Genomic DNA, 23,451 nt, shown 5'->3' on the forward strand with positions numbered 1-23,451 from the left:
AAATGGAACTGCCATTTGACCCAGTGATCCCACTTCTCAGGAAAGATCCTAAGAAGCCAATATTGTCCTTTTAAACCTCTGAGGTCATTCTCCACTTTAGTTTTCCAGAACCAATTGAAACATAACATGGTATAATAGCTAAACACAGTCGATTTGGTTTATATGAACTCGACTGATTTTCTTACTTTGATCAACATTCCTTGTTAAAGAGCACTTTGTTGTGCCCAACATCCAAAGAATTGGTAGGTTCTAGTTTCTACATGTCCCCTCCTTTTCACTGTGATAGTATCTTCAAACACTGTCACTTATGTTCTCTGACTGACACCAACACAATCATATCTGATCTCGCCACTTCAGTATTTCTACGCTCCAACTCATTTTCCAGTCCTGAGACATAATCTAAAGAGACAAGGCTCACCATGTCACTAGCCCTTTTAAGGACCTTTAATGAGAACTGCTGTCTGTGCTCCTGCAGGTAAACCCTTCTATTGACAACAATGAAATAATGTGGTCTTGTCCAGTTTCACATGCACATATAAAAAAAGCTGAGTCACTGGTTTTGATCAAATATAAAGTATTCTAGAACACTGTTTCCTGCTAAATGTTTATGATTATTTGCTTTAAAAAATAGATAACTAATGTAGAGTAAATATACGCACCTCTACACACACATAAAAATAAGTTGTTATTAGGTAGATTTTTAAGAACCTGGGTTTTTTTCTGAAAGAGATTTCTATATACAAGTGAATTTTTCTTCATAAAGAATATTTAAATAAACCCGTGTAATTTTCCCTTAGGTTTGTAGAATTAACTACGGAAACACAACGTGTGAGAATTACAGAAATGAATGACAAGGTGTAGAAATGTAAGAAAACAAACAAACAATCGTCAAGCACTAAAGGGACACAGAAGTATACTGATACCACGCATGCAACTTCATAAGCAGTAAGTGGATGCACTATGCTGTCTCTTCATATAACTCGGACAGTTTCATGTTAATACTGCCTTGCATTCAGGACTTCACTATGGGCATCGTGCACATTACTATTTTAAACCTGGATGAAGCTTTTATGTATCCTTTGTGACAGTACTGGAAATAGTTAACACTTGCAGAGTTTCTTACAAGAATTATCATCGTATAGCAGCTTTAATAATTTCTGAGGCAAAAAAAAAATATTGTGTTAAAATACCTTTTAATGTAAGCTCATTTTGAGAGAATTCCCTTGTGGTGCTGTACTTCGAGCTAAAATGGCACAAATGTATTTTAAATTCAATTGTTTAAAATTTATGCTTCATGACAGTGTTGAAATTATTCTGTTGTTGTCAGCATTTGAGGTTATCTTTTTATGCTGAATAAGCACCCATGAAATCAGGCAGTGGCCTTTTGCTTGGTGAATTTTATATGATGATTTTATAGCCGGGACATCCACTAGAGGGCCATTATGTGGTCACACAATATTTCTGTTCCCCTATAATATAAAGTTGCAATATCAACTTATAACCAAAACTAAACAATAAGCAGAGGGGGAGGAAAGATGATGTAAGGGTTATTCAATACTAACCAAGTGTCAAAAGTTGAAGTCAAAGTTGAGTTTAAGTTGGGATGGAAAGGAGAAGTCTATGCCAATCAAAAATAGGGAGGGAGACCTTGAGGAAGGGGGGACTAGATGAGAGGTGCTAACCTCAGCCAGGGCAAGTTCCCCAGCCCCCAAAGGTTCAAGGATTCTCTTTCCAGCAGTTTCCTGAAACTCAGCCAACAGACAAGTCTTTTAAAAGGCATGTCACAGGAAAAGCAGTAATCTGCATCTTCCGATGCCCATAAACAAGGGTCACCGGGGGGCACCTAAGAAGATGGAGTGGAGAACACCTAGCGTGGGTGGGCATCTGAGAGGAACACCGCGGAGGAAAATGAAGGGTCGCAGAGATCTAGTACCGAGAGAGGGCAAACCAGTTAAACACGGGACAGCAGCGGGGGCAACAGAGTTGCTTTTCGGTCATGCAGTTCTCCACGATTCAAAAGGGCTTTCACGGTTAATTAATGTGATTAGATTTATATAAGAATGCTATTCTGAACACTATCTTTGATCAAAGCATAATTTCCATGGTTATACCACATTGTAAATATCTCCATATAAGTATATGATTATTCACTTGCTGGCCTCTCTCTGGAATGCAGAAAACCTCAGGCTGGCTTTTCTGACACACAGGATGATAATGCGTACCCAGAAAATGCAAACTTTTAATTTTGTTCTGTCAAAACAACTCATGAAACCAAAATTTCCAAGTCGAGTGAGTTTCATTTATCTGCACCTTTAGATTATTCAGGTCAATGCTCCCAGTTTGAGAGATTAAACATTTTACTTTTACATTTAAAATGCTCGAATTCATTTGTTTTAAATTTTCTGCTTCTATGAACAGTCTGCAATATGTGAGAAGAGTTTAGAAAAAGTTCTCCCATCCTATTAGAGAAAGAGGAGTTAGTCTTCCATTTTACTGTCCTCCAGTCTCAGAGAACATCTATGTCATAGCCAAGTGTGTTTATTAAAGCGTCAGTACTTCCGGAACAGTCTCTATGGACAGGTGTTCTAAATATGCCAAAAAGGAAAACATAGGAACCAAAGGCAAAAACACAGAGCTGTCACTGTGCTGAAAGAACCCGTTTCTTCCCTAAACTAAAAAATAATAAGAGTTTCTTCATCACTATTAAAAAAAATAAATATATATATATATACACACATATATATGTATAAATATATATAATTTCAGATAGGCACAGCATTATATAGAGATAGGCAAAATTAGGTTCATGGTTGTGAGTATGCAAAACAGAGTTTATCTTGTATTATTTATTAATTCTTATATTATTTTTACATATAAACTGTAAACCTACTTTTGCCTATCCCTGTACATTAGAAAGAAATTCAGATATTATTCAAGAACCAAGGGAAAGAATAAAAATGAACTAAAAGACATAAATTAATAAATATAAAAGTAAACTTTACTAAAATCAATTATAAATACAATGGTAAAATATTAAGAATTAATTCATAATACCAACTAAGCCTATTAAATACCTTGCAATGGACTAATTCAAAAGAGTAAAACCTGGTTTTGGAAGATTTAGTCTTATAGGATTGCAAATTTTTTTTTTTTTTTTTTAATCCTCACCCGAGGATATTTTTCCATTTTTTGTACAGATAGAGTGGGAGGGAGAGAGAGGAAGGGAGAGAGAGAGAGAAACATCGACGTGAAGGGACACATCGAGTGGCTGCCACCCGCACGACCAACCAGGGCCGGGGACAAACTGCAACCGAAGTACGTGCCCTTAGCCTTAGCGGGAACCAAACCCGGGTCTCTCCGGACCGCAGGCCGACGCTCTAACCGCTGAGCCAAACTGGCCAAGGCTGCAAATTTTTAAATGTCTCTATATTTCATGATTTAGAGAAGTTTTTTTCCTATAGTACATGTTTTTTATGAATAATTGAGTAAAACATATATAAAGATATAAAATATTTTAAGATTAATAAGTTATAGCTTAGTTGTCTTACATTTGGAGTAAATTATAATGAAAAATATACAACTCATGATAATTACATAAAAATGAAGATCATAAATTGCCCTCAGCTCTCAAGGGCCTACTCAGATCCTTCCATCAGAATTAATCTCTTTGTCAGTGATTCTATCATTCGATTTCTTTATCACATTATTATAACATCCATACAATATATGTAAGTTTAAGTCCTGATACAGTACTTGCATATAGTAAGTACTCAATAATGATGGAAGTCAAGGATATTCCTTTATTGCAAAGCAGTGTAGTGCACTGAGTGTTGAGGCATTGCAGTATATTGATCTATTTACTTAATAAACATAAAGTAACAAAATACAATGATTCCAAATGCGGAAGCCTCAATTCTGTAGCTTCCATTGTGCCTATAACTACAGCATCTTGGACACAACACTAAGCTGTGGCTTTTGGCTAAGGACTACTGAATCCTCCCTGTCCGCACTAACATAACGTCTGCATGAAGAGTAGTAAGGCCTAAGCATCAGACATCTTTTCCTTCTTACTAGCAGTACACTCTCTGGTATTGTACTTAACTTCTTTGTGCATGGGTCTGTGTGTAAAATGAGAACAAAGGCGATACCTCCCATACAGTTATTGTGAAGCTCAGATGCAATAATGAATATAAAACTATGAGTACATTAACACAGAAAATGGAAAAGGTCAGCCAATTCATCTGTATTAGAGCTTCGAACAGGTCAATGCATTCATTCCATATCACAACACTTCAATCCAGCGGTCTTCATGAGCACCAAGCCCATTACTGGCTGAGCAATTCTGTTGCCTGGAAGGAGCCCATCATTCTCCGTGTTTCTCAACCCTGAGGGCATAGCAGAGTCATCTGAGAAGCCTTTGAAAAGAACCAATGCCTGAGAATCACCCGAAACCCCAACCCACATTCTGATGTCATTATTTTAGGGAATGGCCCAGACATCCATATTTGTTCAAAGATGTCCAGGTAGTTTTAATAGGAAGGTAGTGTTAAAATTTTTATCTAGACCAAGCTAAGGCCCAAATCTCTCTCTAAAGCTTCCTCTTCATTCCATAGCCAACAACTGAGACCTTTCCGTGGGCGCTATATAAGTAATCTCCATTTAGAAAAAATAGATAAATAATCTGAGAGAGAAACAATCAAAGACCAATCTAGAGAGATAAAGGATTACCATAAAATTACAACATAACAGGAAAATTTTTAAGGAAAGACCAACATTCTTTTAAAAGTAGGGGGAAAGAAAGAGCAGGGTAGAGAGGGAAATAGAGAAAAGGAGGGTTGAGTGAATGAAAATGTGAAGAGAGCAGCTAATTCTTAAATATTGTTTCAATGTGTTTCAATTCCTATTACGTGTGCCTACATTACGTATGCTCTCGCTTGACCTTTACAACAATCCGATGAAGTATCATCACCTCCCTTCACATTTGAGGACAAGGGACAAGGAGGCACTGGAGGGTTAAGTTAATGAGCCAGATCATATATTTCCATTGTGGCAGAGTTAGGATTTCAGCCCAGGACTGATTCCAAACCCATTCTCTTCAACATTAGGCCACACTGTCACCCTGTCCAAACAAAACAGAACAATCTTACACAAATCTGCAATTATTTTATTGCTAAAGTCAAAGTGGTAGATTTCCATTAAAAAAACAATCTATCAGCAGTGATTACTTTTGAATAGTGAGGTTATAGGTAATTGTTAACTTTAATCTATCTGTATTTAATAAATTTCATATAATTAACACGAATTCATTTTGAAATAACAAAAGTGAAGTTTTTTTAAGTGTATCAGAATTTTTATAGTTTACATAGTCCCTAATATACTATTTTCCAAAAATATTGACACTCCGGAAAAAGGTTCTTTTTTAAAAGATATATTTTCCGCCCTGGCCTGTTTGGCCCACGGACCAAAGAGTCACAAGGTTGATTCCTGGTCAAGGGCACGTACCTCGGTTTCTGTTAGGTCCCAACCCTGGTCGGGGTCATGCGGGAGGCAGCTGGTCTCTCTCACATATTCCTCCCTCCCTCCCTCCCTCCCTCCCAGCCTCCCTCCCCCCATCCCTTCCTTCCTCCCACTCTATCTTCTATCTGAAAATCAATGGAAAAATATCCTCTGCTGAGGATTAGGAAAAAAAAAAGTTAAAAAGTATGTAAGTACACACACATGCGCGCGCACACAGAAGTAAAATACAAGCATCACCTGTGCACTGGCCCCCGTTGGTGGGATCTCCGTAGTACCCGGGCATGCAGTCCTGGCACTGCTTCCCCGTGGTGAGATTTTTACACTGCTCACACACATTGTCGTTGATGCACGTGCTGTGCCCATTACACTGGCAAGCTAAAATAACAGTAAAAGAAAAAATACATATATGTAACAAATATCTATGTAACAATGCCAAGTAAAATATCAAGAAAAAGACTGCGTTTTAAAAATCTGAATGTCAGCCTAGTCCAAGGACATTTCCCACGTTGTGTGGACGTATAACATATGTGGCTCAAAACGTCAAAGCAGGACAACATATACAATACATTCTACTCAGAAAGTTGGCCTTATATTCTATAAAATTTAATGGTTAGAGGTAAATTGAAACAGAAGTAATAGCTAAGCTGGGAATAGTTTTAAATATATTCTTAAAAAACTCACAAGTATGTTGTCTATGAAGTTACATAAACAAAAGACCGAATAATACAGCTTTGATAAGTATTAGAATTCACCTTAATTACATTTATACATAATAACAAAGGATTGATCACTTTAGAAAATTGTGTGGTAACCGGTTCTTACCTCAAGAAAATATACATAAAAAATGAACAAAAATAGTACTGTAAAATTAATTTGCGTTATTGTTTAACTTCTTTGGGCAAGAAAAGCTTCAAGGCTTAACTGAAATTCTACAAGCATGCGAACTAACATAATCAGACTCAAAGCATGAGGTTTTTTGTGTGTGTTTTCATAATATGAGATTTATTACATTTTCACATTAATATTATAATGGAATCCAACAATTTCAGATGAGAGATAAAGTTCATATATGAAACCTTATGCCTTCATTGCTTATTTGGAGCATAATATTAATTTACTTTGGTAACTGTTTGTTCAAACATCATCCTCATTATCACCTTCACAATCTCCTTCATCATTATTACAACTGAGATAGCATTTAACTGAGCTGACACGCTAGTCAGAAAAGCAATGTTCAGGCAATTCCAACTGTGTGTGGAAGGCATGTATTCTGATTGGTCAGTTTACATATTACATCAGTGTTAATATATTGTAAATACCACCCCATTGCCAGAGAGTGTACTAGGTAATATGCATGGGTTATACATGAATTATATAATTTAATCCTTATAACAATTCTATGTGAAAGATAACATTTTTAGGACCATTTCTAAGATGAGGAAGCCTAGGTGGTTAAGTTACTACCCAAAGTCACACAGCTAATCAATGGCAGAAAGAAATGCATAATCAGGATGTATGAATCAAAAGACCAGACACTGAATACCATACCTCTACTGTGTGAAAAATTTGGAAATGAGAGGGAAATCCCAAGAGGCTAGCATAAGGTCATCAACATTAGTTAACATCAATGGGTGAAGAAATACACCCACATAAAGAGTGAGAACCAAATGTCTTTATCTTACAAACATTTTCAGAGACATAACTCTATTGCAACATAGTATTGTAATGACACAGAGCTATCATGGAAAATGTAAAATCATCATCATCCTTTAAATTGAGGAAATTTCTAATATAAGTTTTAACTTTTATCACATATTACATTATGAAACAGGAGAAAGTTTAATAACAAAGGAAAATGTTCCTGACAAATTAAGTAACATAAAAATACAAAGCATCATGTTTAGAATGATCACAATTTTGTCTTTAAATGTGTAACTATGCCTATGAAAAAGTTAATGATGGCTACCTTAGTTTATTTAGTAAATGTTTCTGCACCATCAATTTTCTACAATCAATTCATATTACTTTTATAATCTGAAATAATAATGTTAACCTTCATTTTTTTAACATTGTGCTTGAAAGTTTAAGGTATTGTTTCATAGAAAATTTTTGGTGAAAGCAATAAGGTCCATTCACTCAAATAAAAACAAAATTTCCTTAGTGCTTGCTGTGTGTCAAGCATCACCTGAAAAAATCAAAATAAGAGATTGTTTTCGGTATTTTGTGAAACTCCTGACTACATTTTTTCATCAGAAGAACAAATGCTTTAACTGCTGAATAAGAGGGCTAAGTTTAGCAACTGCATCTAAACCTCATAAATTTCCACTGAAATAATAAGGAAACGTATCAGCAAAACAACAACAACAACAAATTGGGTATGGTAACAACTACACCAATAAAACTAGAAAGCAGCAATCTGCATTACCTCTGGAAATTAAGAGAAGACCACTAGTATAATACCACTCAAGCATCCCTTTCAAAAGTAAGAGGTTCTAAAGGCAGTTCGGGGCCATATGGCAATCTATAAGCATATCACTTGTATGCCTCCATACAACTGCTGGAGGGTATGATACAAGGACGTCTGATGTCTCATGCAGTGAATATACCACACAGAAAGCGGGTTTATTTTAGACCTAAACACAAGCTAAATTTCCAACAAAAAAGAGAAAAGAAAGAAGAGTCATTGCCATAGCTTATCATTAATACAGTAGCAATAGCAAAGAAGGAGGCACATTACAGAAAGCCAGACCCAGGAGATATAATCTCTGGCATACAATCCAAAAATGAAATTAAGAAAACAACTCCATTTGCAATATCAGGAAAAATTAAATACTGAGGAATTCCTTTAACCAAAGAAATGTAAAACTTGTTTGTTGAAAATTATAAAACATCATTGAAATAAATTAATGTAAAGATGTTCTGTACTCAGGGATTGGAAGATTTAATACTGTTAAGATAGCAATTCACTCTAATTGATCTATAAATGTAATGCAGTATCTATCAAATTCCAACAGACTTTTTTATAGAAATAGACAAGCAGATCCTAAAATTCATATTAAATCACAAAGAACCCAGGCTAGCTAAACAATCTTGAAAAAGACAAGCAAAACTGAAGGGTTGCCATGTTCCAATTTCAAAACATACTCCAAAGATACAGTAATCAAATCAGTATGGATTGGCATATAAAGAGACATATAGATCACTGGACTAGAATTAGGTCCAGAAATAATCCCTTATAACCATGGTCAACTGATTTTCAACAAGGGTGCCAAGACCATTAAATGGGGAACATTAATAATCTTTGCAGCAAATGGTACTAGAATAACTCAATATCCACATGCAAAAGAATGAATTTGGACCCATACATCACACCATATATAATAATAAACTAAATATAGATCAAAGACCTAATGTAAGTGCTAAAATTACAAAAATGTTACAAGAAAATACAGATGTCAATCTTCATTACTTTGGATTGGGTTTCTTAGAACTGACATCAAAAGAACAAGCAAACAACAGAAAATATATAGATATATTGGCCATCAAAATAAAAATCAACTTTTGTGGCTCAAAGGACACCATCAAGAAAGTGAAGAGACGACTCACAGAACAGGAGAAAATATTTGAGATCATACCTAGAATATATAAATAACCCTTAAAATTCTACAATTAAAAAATATTTTAAATGAACAAAGGATTTGAATAGACATTTTCCAAAGAAGATATATGAATGGCTAATAGCACATTTAAAAAGTATCATTAGTCATAAGGGAAAGGGAATTCAACAGCACAATAAGCTACCCACCTACTAGGGGGTAATAATCAGAATGACAGACATTACTAATGTAGGTGAGGGCAGGGCAATCAGAACCCTCAGACACTGCTGCTGCTAATTTAAAACGGTGCAGTAGCTCTAGAACTGCACCTTCTGGCAATTCCCTGAAATGTTACATATAGATCCATCATATGATAAAAATTCCACTCCTAGGGACATACCAAAAATAAATTAACTGATTAACTAATTAAAACGTATCCACATAAACACTTATTTAAAATGCTCATAGTGTCATTATTCACAACAGCAAAAAAGGTGGCAATAAGCCAAGGATCCCTCAACTGATGAACATATAAATATGTGTTATGCAACTGAATATGACTCAACCATAAACAAAAATAAGGGCTGATATATGCTGTAACATTGATGAACCTTAAAAACATATGCTAAGCGAAAGAAATCAGACACAACAGAAAATAAAAGGTTGCAGTTAGACGAAATGTCCGAAATAGACAAATCCACACAAAAAAAAAATGTAATTTAGTGGTTTTCAGGTGCTGGGGGAAGGAAGACTAGGCAGTGGCTATTCAAGGGTATGTGACTTTGTTTGGGGGAACCACATGATAGTAATAGTTGCACATCTATTGATTATCTTAAAAACCACTGAATTAGATACTTCAAAATGGTAAATTTTGTGGCATATGAGTTATGTCAATGAACAAGCAAAATAGAATTATATGAGCTGAAAATAATTTGCACAAATTTTTGCCATCTCCGTGTGTACAAGTTTCATAATGTTACTTTTTCCTTGTTTTCATCAAAAAAGTTAGATTCTTCCCACCATTTTAACATGATCTGGCATCAAGATTTTTTCAGAACAACAGAAGTAAGTGATGATATAGAAATTCTGGCTTAGATCTCAAGAAGTATGCAAACTCTGCTCTCTTCTTGGAATTCTAGTCTAAGAACCCCGTGCATAGAAGCCCCGTCTATACTACTGGAGGATGACAGGTAAGTACAGCAGAGAGCAGAAATGTGCAGCTGAGGACCCCGAGAGGAACCAGTCAGCTCACACACCACCAGACATGTGGGTGAAGCATCTGAGACCATCCCAAACCAGTCAAACTGCCAGATAACTGTAGTCATATGACAAAAACCAGGAGAAACTAGAACTGCTTAGCAGAATTCAGCAAAAATAGATGATGCAGAATCATGGATCTAACTTCTTTAATACAGTGAGCTTGGGTACTCCGTTAAGTAGTAATAAATAACTGAAACATAGATTTAAGAGAATATTGGAAACATCCAAAGAAAGAATTAGTGCACTGAAATACAGACCAAAGGAGATGCAAGGATATAAAATACAGGAAAGTCAGGAAGAAAGGGACATAGTGGAAAAGCCTGCAGAAGTGACGTGAACACCTGCAAACAGAAAACCAAGGGGCAAATGGAACGACTGCATTATCGATGAGCTAACGGCAGAAGTTTCGAAAATGACGAAAAAACATAAAGCCAGAGAGAAAATAAGCCATACAATTCATAATCGCAATAAAAAATAAAACTAATACTTAGGTACATCATATTAAAATTGCTGGCATCTAAAAATTAAGGAAAAAAACTATTTAAGAAAGTCAGAGGGAAGAAAAAGACATACTGCTTTAAAAAAATAAACAACAAAGTGATAGAGAAATTCTTAAGAGAAATGGAGGAAGCCAGAAGAAATGGAAATTACATCTTCAAATCATTGAAAAAATATATCTGCCAACTTAGGATGCTATTTTCAGAAGAAGAAAAAAACATATATCCTTCAAATATGAAGACACATATAGACAATAAAAACATGTTTCATATATATGAAAGCTATATTTTAATGCCACAATCGAAAAACACAGAATTTAAGTTAAAGTTCATGAAGCTAAAGAAATATTACAGCAGAAGGAAATTCAGATCTATATGAAAAAAATGAAGATCACAGGAAATGGTCAATATATGGGTAAATAAAAAGATTTTTTTCTTATCATTTCTTTATAAGAAAATTGTTTAAACCAAAAATAATAATATATTATATGGTTAATAACATATGTAGAAGTAAAATATATGACAATAATTACACAAAGGAAAGGGAAAAAGCAAATGGAATCACACTATTGTGATGTTCTTACCTTATACATGAAGTAGTATAACACTGATTCAAGGTAGACTGTGATAAGATAAAGATGACTATTACAATCATTACAGCAGTCACTAAAAAAAACACAAAAGAGGTATAGCTAAAAATCCAATGAAAGTGATAAAAAATGGACTTAAAAAACACTCAATTAATCTGAAAAAAGGCAAAAGGAAGAATAGAGAAAAAAATAAAGAAAAATTTTTAAAAAAATACCATAATGGTATGAATTAAACTCTATACCAATATTATATTAAATCTTAATTGACTAAACACTCTGATAAATGACAGAGATCGTCAAACTAGATTAAAAAATACAAACAAAAAAACCCACAAAAAGAAAATAAGACACATATGCTGTTTACAAGAAAATAACTATAAATAAAATCACACTGATAGAGTTCCCCCTCTGCCCACGAAGGACTAACCACTCAGATAATTTACCTCTAATGGAAAACAACAAGAAAATATATGAAGCAACTGCTTTCGCATACATACCAGGCAGCTCAGGAATGGCATGCCTGAGCGAAGGAACATAAAATATGACTGCCCTGCCCGCTACCGGGAAGCAGATTAGAGGATGCAGCCGAGGGAGGACACCCAAAGGCCATCAGCTGAGAAAACAAGGATCAAAGTTCAGGGAGGCCGTGGTGGCGAGGCTGGGCGGGACAAAGCACGACAGGAGAGCTGCGCACAGCGATCCGCAGCGGGGACTGAATCTCGGACTGACCGAACACAGAGTGAAACTCCATGAAGTTGAAGAAAGCACCACCAGAAAACAGTAAGTCACACAAGGCCAGGACCTCCCGCAGGACCAGGAGCAGTCTGCATTCCCACTGGTCAAAGTGGAGAGACCTCGTAATGCGAAGAGTATCGTACAGAGACCACAAAAGGGCACTGCATTGTGGAAACGTTGATCCATATTCAGTAAAAACAGCAGCAACAACGAAACATATCAAAAGAAATGGCACAGAAGTGGAATGAGTAGAGAAGGATTTTTAAAACAGTTATTATAAGAATTATCCATATACTCAAGAAAAGAGAGAAAGAAATGAAAAATATAAAGTGACTAAAATACAATTTCTAAAGATGAAAAATAAAATATGCAAAGTGAAAAATAAGTTCAATGGTGCAAGAATAGTCTTTTCAAGAAATGGTTCTGGGACACCTAGATACACTTGCAGAAGAATTAAGTCCGTTCCTCATAATACATAAGAAAAAGAACCCGCTCTGGTGCGGCTCAGTTAGTTGGCGTGTTCTCCTGTACGCCAAACACCAAAAGGTGGTGCTTTCAATTCCTGATCAGGGTACACTGCCAGGTTGTGGATTTAATCCCCAGTTGGGGGAGGTATGGGAGGCAACATATTGATATTTCTCTCTCACATTCATGTTTCTTTCTCTCTTCCTTCCTCCTTCTCTCTCTCCTTCCCTTTCTCCAAGATCAATTAAAAGAAACAAACGTGGTAGAGTCTTTTTTTAAAAAAGTAACAAAACTGATCAAAGACTTAAATGTAAGAGCTAAAACTATTAAACTCCTAAAAGAAAAGACAGGCATAAATCCTGGGATTTTATATTATTCATGGTTTCAAAGGAATATCACCAATAGCACAAGAAACAATAAAAAATAAATAAATAGGATATCATCAAAATTAAAAACTTTTATGATTCAAAGGACATTATCAAAAAAGTGGAAAGACAGGATATAGAGGAAAGAAAACCCTAGTGCACTGCTGGTGGGAATGCAGACGGTGCAGCCACTGGCAAAGCAGTATGGAGTTTCCTCAAAAAATTAAAAATGGAACTGCCTTTGACCCAACACTTCCACTTCTGGGAATTTATCCGAAGAAACCTGAAACACTAATTCGAAAGAATATATGCACCCTTATGTTCACGGCAGCGTTACTGACAGTAGCCAAGATTTGAAAGCAGCCCAAGTGTCCATCAATAGATGAGCGGATAAAAGAAAAAAAACTGTGGTACATTTCCACAATGGAATATTACTCGGCCATACAAAGAAGGAAATCTTACCCTTTGGGAAAGCATGGATGGACCTGGACAGCACTAAACTAAGTGCAATTAGCCAGTCAGAGAAAAACAAAGTACCTGTGATTTCACTCACATGTGGAATCTGAAGAACAAAATGAACTAACAAGCAAATAGAGACAGACTCGTAGAGAACAGGCTGACGGTTGCCGGTGAGGGGGAAGCTTGCCGGAGAGGTGGAGAGATGGAGCAGAGAGAGAGACTCATGGACAGTGGTGACTGCTGGCGGGAGGGGGTGGGGGGAAGTGTAGGAGGCTATAGGGGGATAAACGGTGAGGAACAGAGACTTGACTTGGGGTGGTGAACGCACAATCCAGTGTACAGATGATGTGTTGTGCAACTGTGCACCTAAACCTGTATAATTCTGTTAACCAGTGTCACCCCAATAAATTCAATAAAAAGGGAAAAGAACAAAAAAGTGAAAAGACAACCTACAGAATGGGAGGAAATATTTGCAAATCAATATTTGATACAGCACTTATATTCGGAATAAATAAAGAATTCTTGCAGTTCAATGATAAAAAGACAAATACCCCAATGTAACAATGGACAAAGAATCTGATAGACATTTCTCCAAAGAAGACATACAAATGGCCAAAAGCACATTTAAAAAAAAAAGGTTCAGCATCATTAGCCAACAAGAAATTGCCGGTTATAAGAAGATACCACTTCGCACCCATCAGGATGACCACAATCAAAATACGTGAAATAACCAGTGTTTGGCAAAGATGTGGAACAACTGGCCGCTGTGCACTGCTGGTGGGAACGTGCAACAATGCAGCTGTTTTGAAACATTCTGGCAGTTTCTCAAAAGGTTAAACATAGCTTCCATTTGACCCAGATAGATATTCCATTCCCAAAGTAATGAAAATATGTCTACACACATGCTTGTGTAATAATGTCCATAAAAGCATTACTCAAAAAGCCAAAAACTGGAAATACCCTAAAGTCCATGAAGTGATGAAATGTGGTATACTCTGATAATGGAATATTATTTGGTTAAAAAAAAAAAAAAAAGTGCAGTACTGTGACATGCTACAACATGAATAAACTTTGAAAATGTTATGCATAGGGTCACAAAAGTCTACAATTGTAAGATTCAATTTAGAGATAATAACCCGAACTGGCCAATCCACAGAGATATGAAGGTCAGTGGTTGCCTAGGGCTGACAGGGATAAATGGGGGTTCGCCATGCAGTGACTGCCAGTAAGTATCAGGTTTCTTTTTGGGGGTGATACAAATGTTTTCAAATTGATTGTAGTAATGGTTGCATAATTCTGTGAATATAATAAAAATCACTGAGTTATACACTTTAAATGGGTAAATTATATGATGCCATAGTCTTATGTGTCAATGAAGCTAAGTTACAGTACTCAGTTATTTAATCAAACATTAATGGTCCCTATTGCGTATGGCAAGGATCTGTATATATAATGGGATAAGTCACTTTGATGAGTAGGTATGTTACATGGCACAGCTGAGTTTTAAAAAGGGAGATCATCCTGGATGGACCCAATCAGATGATCCATTACAGGGAACTGCTTGAAGAAAGAGATTAAAAGAGTGTAAGATCCCATTTGAGTTTTTGAGACTCTACCTTGCTCTTTGGAGACGGAGGGGGACACGTGGGAGAGAATGTGAGCATTCTTTAGAAGCTGTTCACTGGCTGACAGCCAACTGAAAACCAGGCACCTCAGTCCTACAACTACAAGGAACTGAATTCCACCAATAAAATGAATAAGCCTGGAAGCAGATTCTTCTCTGGAGTTTCCAAACAAAAACTCAGCCTGACCTGTTTTCAGCTTTGAGACCTGGAGCAGAGAAGCCAGCCAGGCTCTGCCCCAACATCCAACATACAGAACTGTGAGCTATAAATGAGTATTGTTTAAGCCTCTACGTTTGTGGTCATTTTTTATGCTGCAATATAAATTTAATGCGTTCTCCAAAAAAAAAAAAAAAGCGGTGAGAGAAAAACAAACAAACAAACCAACAAACCAACAGGTATAGTACCAGCTACACAAATCAGAGTAGAAGGAGATTAAAAGAGGATTCTTGATCATACACCACTAAAAACCTTCATCTGTTTTGAAAGTCTGTTAATTGGTGAAAATGTTTAGAAATGTTATGCCCCTTTGATGAATTGTCCATTTATCTTTATAAAGTGACACTCTTTATTCTAGGTACTATATTTTGCTCTGAAAACTATTTGTTTGATATTAATATAGCCAATTCACCTTTTTCTTGGCTTATGTCATCACAGTATATCTGCTTCCATTCTTTTACTTTTAAAATGTATGTGTCTTTACATTTTAACTAAGTTTTGTATAGGCAGCTTATAGCTGGGTCTTGCTTTTCTAGCTAATATGAAAATGTCAGTCTTTATATTGGGGTAATTAGATCATTTACATTTAGGGTAATTATTGAAATGACTGAGCTTAAGCCCTGGCCGGTTTGGCTCAGCGGTTAGAGCGTCGGCCTGCGGTCCTGAGAGACCCGGGTTCGGTTCCCGCTAAGGGCATGTACCTTGGTTGCAGTTTGTCCCCAGCCCTGGTCGGTTGTGCGGGTGGCAGCCACTCGATGTGTCCCTTTCGCATCGATGTTTCTCTCTCTGTTCCTCCCCCCCCTCCCCGCCCCCCACCGCTCTACCTGAACAAAAAATGGAAAAATGTCCTCGGGTGAGGATAAAAAAAAAAAAAAAAAAAGAAATTACTGAGCTTAAAACTATCATTTTTCTATTAGTTAGCTATTTGTCCCATCTGTTCTGTATTCTTTTTATCTTGGTCTACCTTCTTTTGGATTAAATATTATTTCATTTTGACTAATTTCTTGGCTTACTGGCTCTGGATTTCTTTATTTTAGGAATGTCAAAGAATCTGGAGATATATGTTAAAACCACCACAGTCATTAATAAGAATTTCTCAGGGAGATGCTTTGAAGCTACACAAATACCCTGTTTCAAGGTTCACCCACTAATTTCAACAGTCTTAAGTGGATTCTTCTTACAGCAATTATTACCATGGAGTTCTAACAGTGATTTTTTCCCCCCTCATTCCTTCTACATTTATTATTTGAAAATTTTCTGTAAAAAATATTTGTCCATTCTCACCAATTTATTATTTATTCAATCATTTAAATCAGAATAGAATCATGGGTATGTTGTACTTTGGGTTACAATCCAATATAATCACTTTTTTGGGGGGGGTGGATTAGATCTATTGAGAATTCTTTTTGGTTGGCTCTATGTCCCTTTGACATTACACCATCCTTTGTTTGTTAATACTCACCTGAGGCTATTTTTTCCATTCATTTTTAGAGAGAGTGGAAGAGAGGGAGGGGGAGAGAAAAGGAAAGGGGAAGGAGAGAGAGAGACCGAGAGAGAAACATTGATGTTAGAGAGACACATCGATTGGCTGCCTCCTGGAGGTGCCCTGACCAGGGCTGGGGATTGAACCTGCAACCCAGGTACATGCCCTTGACTGGGAATCAAACCCACAACCCTTCGGTGCACAGGCTGACACTCTAACCACTGAGAGACACTGGCCAGGGCCCTTGGTTTTTATTTTTTAATAGCACATTCTAGCACTAAACAATGCTCCAGGACCACCTTGTATTCTCCCTGCCCCAGGCCTAGAACTAGCCATTCACTAGAAAACAGTATTTAGAAACCAAGATATGGCACTGAAAATACTCATTGCTATTGGGGTATCATGGCTTCTATACCCTCCCTGCAAACAAAGCTAAGAAATGTATGCACATATACTAACCTAAGTACACACACATGCCCATATTTACTTGTAAATTTGTATAAACACGAGTTCATGCTGCTGTCTCAGACCCTAATCCAGCCCACAGGGTCTCTGTATTCCACTCCCCACTTATTTGTAACTTCTTTCTCTGACAGTGGGAACCTGGCACACATTAAACACCCTTCATTTACTTATCTGTCCAAACCTAGTAAACATATAAAGTATTATTAGAATTGTTTACTTGTACCATGTGAGAACAAATGTGTTAACCAGAATACAATATTTAGGTACAGTTTTTTTCTTTTTTTTTCCCCTTTAGCATTAAAGTATCCAGTCAAAACACTATTTTCAAAAGTTATTTAGGTCAGCTCATTTTGCAGGGGCCGGGGGTGGATTTGTAATACAGTTAAATTTACTTGTCAGAGTTTGCATCCCATCCTTCCATCCCTCCATCTTTCCATCCTGGGATCCCCTGATATGGTGATTGGCTTTTTATTTGCATTCAACAAGTTCGTTTTTTGTGATGTACAATATGGGTTTTGACAAGTGCCTGGTGCCATGTATCAACTACCTCAGTATCGTAAAGAACAGTTTAACCCGAAAAACTCCACTGTGGGGCCCCCTCGAAGGCCATCCCCACCTTTAACTACTTCTGGAAAATAACTGGTTTGTTTTCCATCCCACAGTTTTGCCTGTTCCTGATTGTTTTATAAGTGAAATAATACAACATGTAGCCTTCGGGTCGGGCTTCTTTCACTTAGCAAAATCCATTTAAGATTTCGATAAGTCGTGTGAATCAACAGTTTGTTCGTTTTTGTTGTCATGCAGTTCCAAGTTCACGTAGCAGGCACGGTTCCACCCTGTGTCATGAATACGGCACATCTGGTTTCTGTGCAACAAACTGTCAACATCGCACCTCAAGTCTGGAGTTCTGTGCATCTCTTCACTTTTCTGCTGCAGAATTTTCAAGAGTACCAGGGAGAGCTCTTCATCCGACGTGCTGGCCCAGCTCAGAACCACATACCCCCAGGGGCATCAGTCAACGAGGAGGGGGCGAGAGTTCATGGATCAATACCCCCACCCTCCCAGTTCCTCGGCGAGTTAACAATGAGGAACCTTCGACATGGTTCTTCAGAGCTCCCTAGTGGGTCTAAGTCCAGCTTTCCCAGAGTAGGCACCACCATAGTGATGCACATATTACTGGTTTTTCTCTGAAACTCCTTATTACATCCATTGTGCTTCCAAGGTTCACTTCCCAAATAAACTGTCTTACCCAGTCTTTGTGCCCGGCTGGTACTCCCCCTTCTCAAACCCTCTTTCCCTAGGTGTCCCCGGATTCACTCCCTCATCTGCTTGAAGTGTTCATTACTTGTCACCTCTCGGTAAGGTCTTCTCTTACCAGCCGCCTTCAAAGGCAAGCCTTACTCCTCCTTCCTTGCCGTATTTATTTAATAGCACTTATCACCATCAAACTTCGTATGTGTACGTGTGGTAAACTGCATTCATTTCAATTAGAAATAGGCTCTGTGATTGCAATGATTTTAGTCTCTTTTGTTAATTGTTGTATCTCTAGCATCTAAGATATTCCTTAGCACATAGTAGGCACTCAATAAAAATATACTGAATAAATTAATTTCTCAAGAAGGTTGATTTTATTATTAGAAAAGATTTCTTGTGGGGCAAAAAAGAACCCTGAAAACTAGAAATTAATGACCTTCAAGTACCAAAAGCAACTTTCAAGATGAAAGTTGACTCCAGCATAGGTATTTTAGAGAAAATTCCCACACTTAGCATAAAGTTTGACTAGATCCTCAGAGTTATCTTTGAATTCTAAGATATTATAATACTAGGATAAAAAATAGGCATAAGTCAATACTATTTCCTCTTAACAACTGACATGCAACCAAATCTAAAAATGATATGCAATGAATCCGGTTGGTCTATCTAATGATTTCAAACAGAATACCATCTATACAACAGAGATGGATATGAGAGAGGATATTTTTCTCTCTCTGAATTTTGAGCCTCATCTTCTTTGTTATTGTTTTCTAAATCTTTCTTACAAGAAAGAAAAAAATATTCTTGGTTTTGAAATTGTTTGAAAAACAGTTTGAGAAACTGAAACTGTTATCATCATATCTGTATTACCTGGACACTGGATAAAGGACCACTCGTAGTTCTTGTCTCTGGGACAAAGACTGGTGTCGAGAACCATCTCATCGCTGTGCGCTCCCACGAGCTTCATGGGTCCTCGAGAAGACCCTTCAGTGCAGTGTCCTCGTCCTGTGTTACTGGGATCATTGCACCAGCCACAGCCAGGCTGCTCCAGACACTGTCCACAGGTTCTCAATCCAGAACAATTCTGAGCTGCATGACAGGGGCATTAACACATTGGTTACATGGACTTCGTATTCAAATGGCATGATAAGCTAGTGGAAAAATAAATATGATCTGAAAAAAAAAAAAAAGACTGTAAAAGGTCATCTATAGTTTCTTTAAATATTTTTGTTATGATGCCCAAGACAGTAACTACTTAAAACAAACAAACAAACAAAGATTCATCATCAACAAAGAAGAGATAAATGGACTGACTCGAGGGTTAAAAATGTTGGTGACTATGATGTGGAAGTAAGAACTTCCTTAACAACTCCTGAACTTCGCCCGGATCAAGACCTTCAGGGAGTTAATGAGGGGCCTCCAGCCCACATTTCCCATTGCCCGAGATGCAGAGCCATGTGAGCCAAGGGCCTTCAAGGGAAATCTGCACCTGCCTTGGAACATCCAGTGTAAGGATGCCTGCCCATCCCCTCAGATGGCTGAGCCACACTAGGACTGCCTCCCATGGACGATGCTCTTTCCAAGGGTCCAAGATACACGTATTTGGCTATCCTGTGATGAGTCAACTCAATCTCTACCCAAAGACAAAAACTGAATGGCAACATGGAACCCAGATACCCTGGGCAACCAGCAGATAGGCTGTCTCTGACTTTCAGGGCTGCAGACTCTCTCTCCGAGACTCACTCTCTGAAACACAACCAGTTTTGTTTAATTGATGGATAACCTATGACCTTCAACAAAGCCTACCAATACCGTGATGCCTTTTCCAAGGGTGAACCTATTATAGTCTGCCATCATATTTATAATAGTTACTGTGTAATGTTTTACATTTTTAATTCACAATCACGGTATCCTATGTTGGGCTGTGACTTTCTTTAATTACTTTTATTGACATTTTTCTAGAATAGGAACACTTTGTCTTAGGATTTGTATATCCACAGAAGATAGTGACACGAAGACAAGGCATCATGAACAATGTCTTCCAGTCACCTGTTTTCCCAATGGAAAGAAATGGTAGATTTCTGAAAGACTCAATGTCATTGTTGTGGTAATAATGAATTAACTGCTACTCGGTGTTTCAATATCACTGAGAACAGAAATGTTCCTCAGACTGCCACAAACAAAGGTACAAGGATCTCAGAGAACATCAGGGATTCAATATAGAGAACTGTGCAGTGATAACAGAATATTAGATTAAAGAATTCATCGATTAACAATATGATTGTTATGTTTTGCATGCTAAGCATTTCAGAGATTGGATGTAGGAAGGGGGAAAATGAGTACCATCTATATTTCTTTAATAATAAATTTTAAAAGGAAGAATATTCGAGTCATTAAACACAAGTGACTAATATTAACCCTGTAGAAAATTCATTCTTTAGTATTTAATGCTGACTCAAAAACTGACAGACTCTAGTGGTTTTTCTTTTTCTTACAGAAAACAATAATAACAGGAATGTTTCCTAAGTAATAGAGATACAGAGATATGAGCTACAAGTATTTGGAGCAATCATTTTTATTTTGTTTTGGCTTTTTGAAAGACAAAGTTGTAAAATATTTAATATGGTTTTTAAAATTTGTAAGAATTTGAAAAATCAATCTGCAAAAAGTAATGTCATGAAATGATTACTGAAGATTGCTGGTTTCCAGTCCAGCAGGTAAGGAGCTTAGACGTCACCACTCCAGTCTAACAAAAAGTAAAAAGCAGCACAAACTGAAAAAAATCAACAATGCTTAGATGCATCAGAGAAGGGGGCACGAAGGAAACCACTGTCTCCAGAACTGGAGAGACAGCAGGTGGATGGAGAACATCACGACTTGCCAAGTGCCCTCTGCAGGAACCAGGGCCAGCGTCAGGAAGCCCGACCTGTGACTGAGCCACTGCTGATGGCTGACTGTGGGCAACCTGAGGGTCAAACTCTCCAGGGGACCCAGTCCTAAGAGGAACCCCACACTTTTATGGGCTTTACCTCTGGGGGCTCTATCAGGTCTTCACAGTAAATATCAAAGAAAAAGCCCCCTGTGCTCCCAGCAGGGGGAGAGGAAAAGGAACCATCTTAAATGACGCCAGAGCATTGTGTTCTTCTTAGCAAAGCTGGAGAAAGAACTTAACAGAGCCCAGACAGCGGGGGCTTTATAAGCGCCTACCTGCGCCTACCTGACCTGGTACCCAAGCCTAGCATGGTTGGGGAAAGAGAAATACACAACCTCCAGCTCCCTCCAGTCCATCCTATATCACCTAACAGGGGCGAAACACTGAGAAGCACTAGTGAATTCATAGTGTGGAGCACAGGCTCACCAAACACTGAGACCTAGTCACAGAACTATAAAGTACTTTCCGCCCTCCCACATCACCCACAGGCTCACCAAAACACTGAGACCTAGTCACAGAACTATAAAGTACTTTCCGCCCTCCCACATCACCACTACATTACTGAAGGCCAATTTGTAGCAGTTTCTTTTACCCATGTATCATATTTGTCTATCAAGAAAAAATTGCAAGGCATACCAAAAGACAAAACCACAAATTCAAGAGACTGAACAAGCATCAGACCAGACATGACAGGGATGTTGCAATTACTAGACCAGGAACTTAAAACAACTATGATTAATAGGCTGTGGGCTTTAATGGATAAAGTAGACAGCAAGTAAAAACAGCTGGGCGATGTAAGCAAAACTACATGTAAGAAAATCTAGATGACCTTGGGTTTGGTTATGTTTTAGTTACAACACCAAAGGCACAATCCATGAAAGAAGGAATTGATAAACTGAACTTCGTTAAAATTTAAATTTATTCTTCTCTAAAAACGACACAGTTAAGGACATGAAAAGGCAAGACATAAACTGAAAGGAAATATTTGAAAAAGACACATCAATAAAGGACTGTTATTCAAAATACACAAAGAACTCTTAAAGCTCAATATAAGCCCTGGCCGGTTTGGCTCAGTGGTTGGAGCGTCGGCCTGTGGCCCGGAGAGACCCGGGTTCGGTTCCTGCTAAGGGCATGTACCTCGGTTGCAGTTTGTCCCCGGCCCTGGTTGGTCGTGCGGGTGGCAGCCACTCGATGTGTCCCTTCACATCGATGTTTCTCTCTCTCTCTCTTCCTCTCTCTCCCTCCTGCTCTATCTGAACAAAAAATGGAAAAATGTCCTCGGGTAAGGATAAAAAACAAACAAACAAACAAAAAGCTCAATATAAGAAAACACATAACCCGATTTAAAAAATGGGCAAAAGACTCCTCACCAAAAAAGATATACAGACAGCAAGGATGAAAAGTAGCTCCAGGTCCTGTCATTGGGGAACTGCAAACTGAAACAACCCTGCTACCACCGTACAGCTGTGAGGATGGCCAGTGTCGGAACGCTGCCCACACCATGCTGGCGAGGACGGGGACTTGAAGCCACACGAACTCCGTCATCGCTGGCAGCAATGCAAAACAGAGCGACTGTGGAAGACAACTCAGCGGTTTTCTCGGGACTAAACAGACGTTACCACACTGCCCAGCAACCACACTCCTTGATATTACACATATAAACGGAAAATTTATGACCACACCAAAACCTGCACGTGGACGTTTATAGCAGCTTTCTTCATAATTGTCAGAACTTGGAAGCAACTGAGATGCCCATCAGTAGGTAAATGGATAAATAAACCGGTACATCCAGACAATGGAATATTATTCAGTGCTAAAAATAAATAAGCTATCCAGCCATGAAAAGACATGGAAAAAATGTAAACACATATTACTAAGTGAAAGCAGCCAATCTGAAAGGGCTGCATACTATATGATTCCAACTATATAACATTCTGGAAAAGGCAAAACTACAGAGACAACAGAAAAGATTAGTTGAGTTTGGCCAGTTTG

At 37.7% G+C, this 23,451-nt stretch overlaps 1 protein-coding gene across 1 annotated transcript in view; it reads right to left on the reverse strand.

The window, feature by feature from the left end:
- ATRNL1 (attractin like 1) overlaps positions 1–23,451 on the reverse strand; it is a 545,834-nt gene that overhangs the window by 405,441 nt on the left and 116,942 nt on the right. The window contains exons 18-19 of the mRNA XM_036265661.1: positions 19,398–19,616; positions 5,755–5,892 (exon numbers count right to left, since the gene is read on the reverse strand). Coding sequence (XP_036121554.1) covers positions 5,755–5,892; positions 19,398–19,616 — 357 coding nt within the window. The remainder of the gene's footprint in view (positions 1–5,754; positions 5,893–19,397; positions 19,617–23,451) is intronic.

The sequence above is a fragment of the Molossus molossus genome, unplaced genomic scaffold, assembly GCF_014108415.1.
Source record: "Molossus molossus isolate mMolMol1 unplaced genomic scaffold, mMolMol1.p scaffold_m16_p_17, whole genome shotgun sequence".
Taxonomy (NCBI): Eukaryota; Metazoa; Chordata; class Mammalia; order Chiroptera; family Molossidae; genus Molossus; species Molossus molossus.